The 1,757-nt window shown below is 53.4% G+C and overlaps 1 protein-coding gene across 1 annotated transcript in view; it reads right to left on the bottom strand.

Annotated features, from left to right (window-relative positions):
• MIF4GD (MIF4G domain containing) overlaps positions 1–1,338 on the bottom strand; it is a 3,365-nt gene extending 2,027 nt beyond the window's left edge. The window contains 4 exon segments of the mRNA XM_010087165.1: position 1; positions 4–40; positions 320–429; positions 1,202–1,338. The exon segment at position 1 is cut by the window's left edge and continues 106 nt beyond it. Of these exon segments, the coding sequence (XP_010085467.1) occupies position 1; positions 4–40; positions 320–429; positions 1,202–1,283 (230 nt within the window). The 5' untranslated portion in view covers positions 1,284–1,338.
• Between the last annotated feature and the right edge of the window lie 419 nt (positions 1,339–1,757).

The following is a 1,757-nucleotide window of genomic DNA, read 5'->3' as shown; positions in this document are numbered from 1 at the left end:
TCCTCCGGAAGATGCTCTGGCCAACTTGTTTGCTCTCTGCCTGCAAGCCCACAAAAAACAGGATAGAGGCATGAATTGGGGATGCAGGACCACGCAGATACCCTCCTGTGGTTGCCCAAAAAGGTGGGAAAGCTGCAACTAACTGTCTGTGCTTGCTGGCTGCTCGTCTGGATGCTGCCACTGCGAAGGGCAAGCGGCAGAAGAGGAAAGCTGGCTGAGGGATCAGAGCGCAGGGCTGGGACAAATCCTCTCCTGGCCCAGTCCAGTGACAACCCGCACAGCGTAAGTGTTCCGCTGTCCGGACATGAGGAGCTCTCACCTGGATGATGGTGTAGCAGATGCGCCCTGCCTCCTTGCTGAACACACAGTCTTTGAGGGACTGGTCCACTATAATATTGGCCACTTTCTCCAGGTCCACGTTGCTGGGGTCTGCAGAGACGAGAAACACTGTCAGGACCCAGCAGCTTTTGTGTCCTGCTTGCTCTGGGGTAACTGGAAAGCGACCAAGGTCTGCCCAGGGCCTGGTACAACCACGTTACATGGTGCAAGACCTCATGCTTGAGACACAGCTCCTCTTGCACACCAGCTGCTTTGGAGATACCATCTCCAGTGGTGCATGGTCCTCCCAGGCTGGAGACAGCCATCATGATAGGAACACGATGGAGGAAAGCAGGTCAATATGGGGAAGCACGAAGTCAATCTGAATCTGAAATCCCAGCACTGCTTCAAAGCTGGGTTAGCGGGAGGCAGATGTGCAAACTCCTGCTGGGCTTTGAACAGAGATGTGACCAGTGAGCAGGAGACCCTGGGGACTGGGAGGATGAGATGACCCTGCAGCGGGGAGGGACAGAGAGCATTAGGCACTGGGAGCGGGGTGAGAGACCAAATCTGGGGAGAGATGCTGGGTTAGAGCAGGAGAGGAGGGTACCCCAAAATCAGGGAAAACCACTAGGATGAGAACGAGGAGCTGAGTTTGAGCAGCTGCACCATTAATCATTGGGGAGAACGTGAGAGGTGACAAGAAGAGGCAGTGAGCAAAGACCTTCCTGGAGAAGACTCACCAGCGGCACCCAGTCACAGATGTTTATGAAACAGCTTTCCTGCACTTAGCAGCTGGTGTTCCTCAGAGAGGTCCAAGCATCCAGCCTCATCTAGCAGCCAAGCTGCGCATGGCAGAGGAGCGAGTGAAAAGCCCACTGACCTTTGAGGGCTGTTTTCAGCAGCTTCTGAGTCTCGCTGTCAAACGATTGTATTTTATACTCTTCTTTGCCCGTTTCCCCCATGACTGGCTTCCTCCAAGGGCAAGAGTCAGGGCAACGGATGGGCTAGTCACAGTCCCTGGGGAAGGAGCACACAAAGCATAGTCAGACAGGGAGGCAGACCTTCACCCAGCCATTTGGCAAACCCCATGGAGTGCCGGAGCACAGGCTGTTCTCCTGACAGCCCCCACCCCAAGGAAACTCCCAACTCTGGCCCTAGATCTGAGCAAAGCCTCACTCCCACATCTTTTTAAGACTTGCTTCCTACCAGCCTATGATAAGACTCCATCTTCAGAGCCTTTACATTTTTCTGATATGAAAAACGTGTCTCAGTCGGTCAATCTGCAGGTTCAAAGTGGACAAATTTTTCTGATATGAAAAACGTGTCTCAGTTGGTCGATCTGCAGGTTCAAAGTGGACAGCACACCAAAGCAGCTCCAAAATATACCGATCTGCTCTCAGAAGGCTTCCCAGGAGCTATACCACAGGGAAGCACAC

Source organism: Pterocles gutturalis, unplaced genomic scaffold (assembly GCF_000699245.1).
Source record: "Pterocles gutturalis isolate BGI_N339 unplaced genomic scaffold, ASM69924v1 scaffold49336, whole genome shotgun sequence".
In the NCBI taxonomy this organism is placed as follows: domain Eukaryota; kingdom Metazoa; phylum Chordata; class Aves; order Pterocliformes; family Pteroclidae; genus Pterocles; species Pterocles gutturalis.
This window is presented reverse-complemented; position numbering and strand designations above follow the sequence as displayed.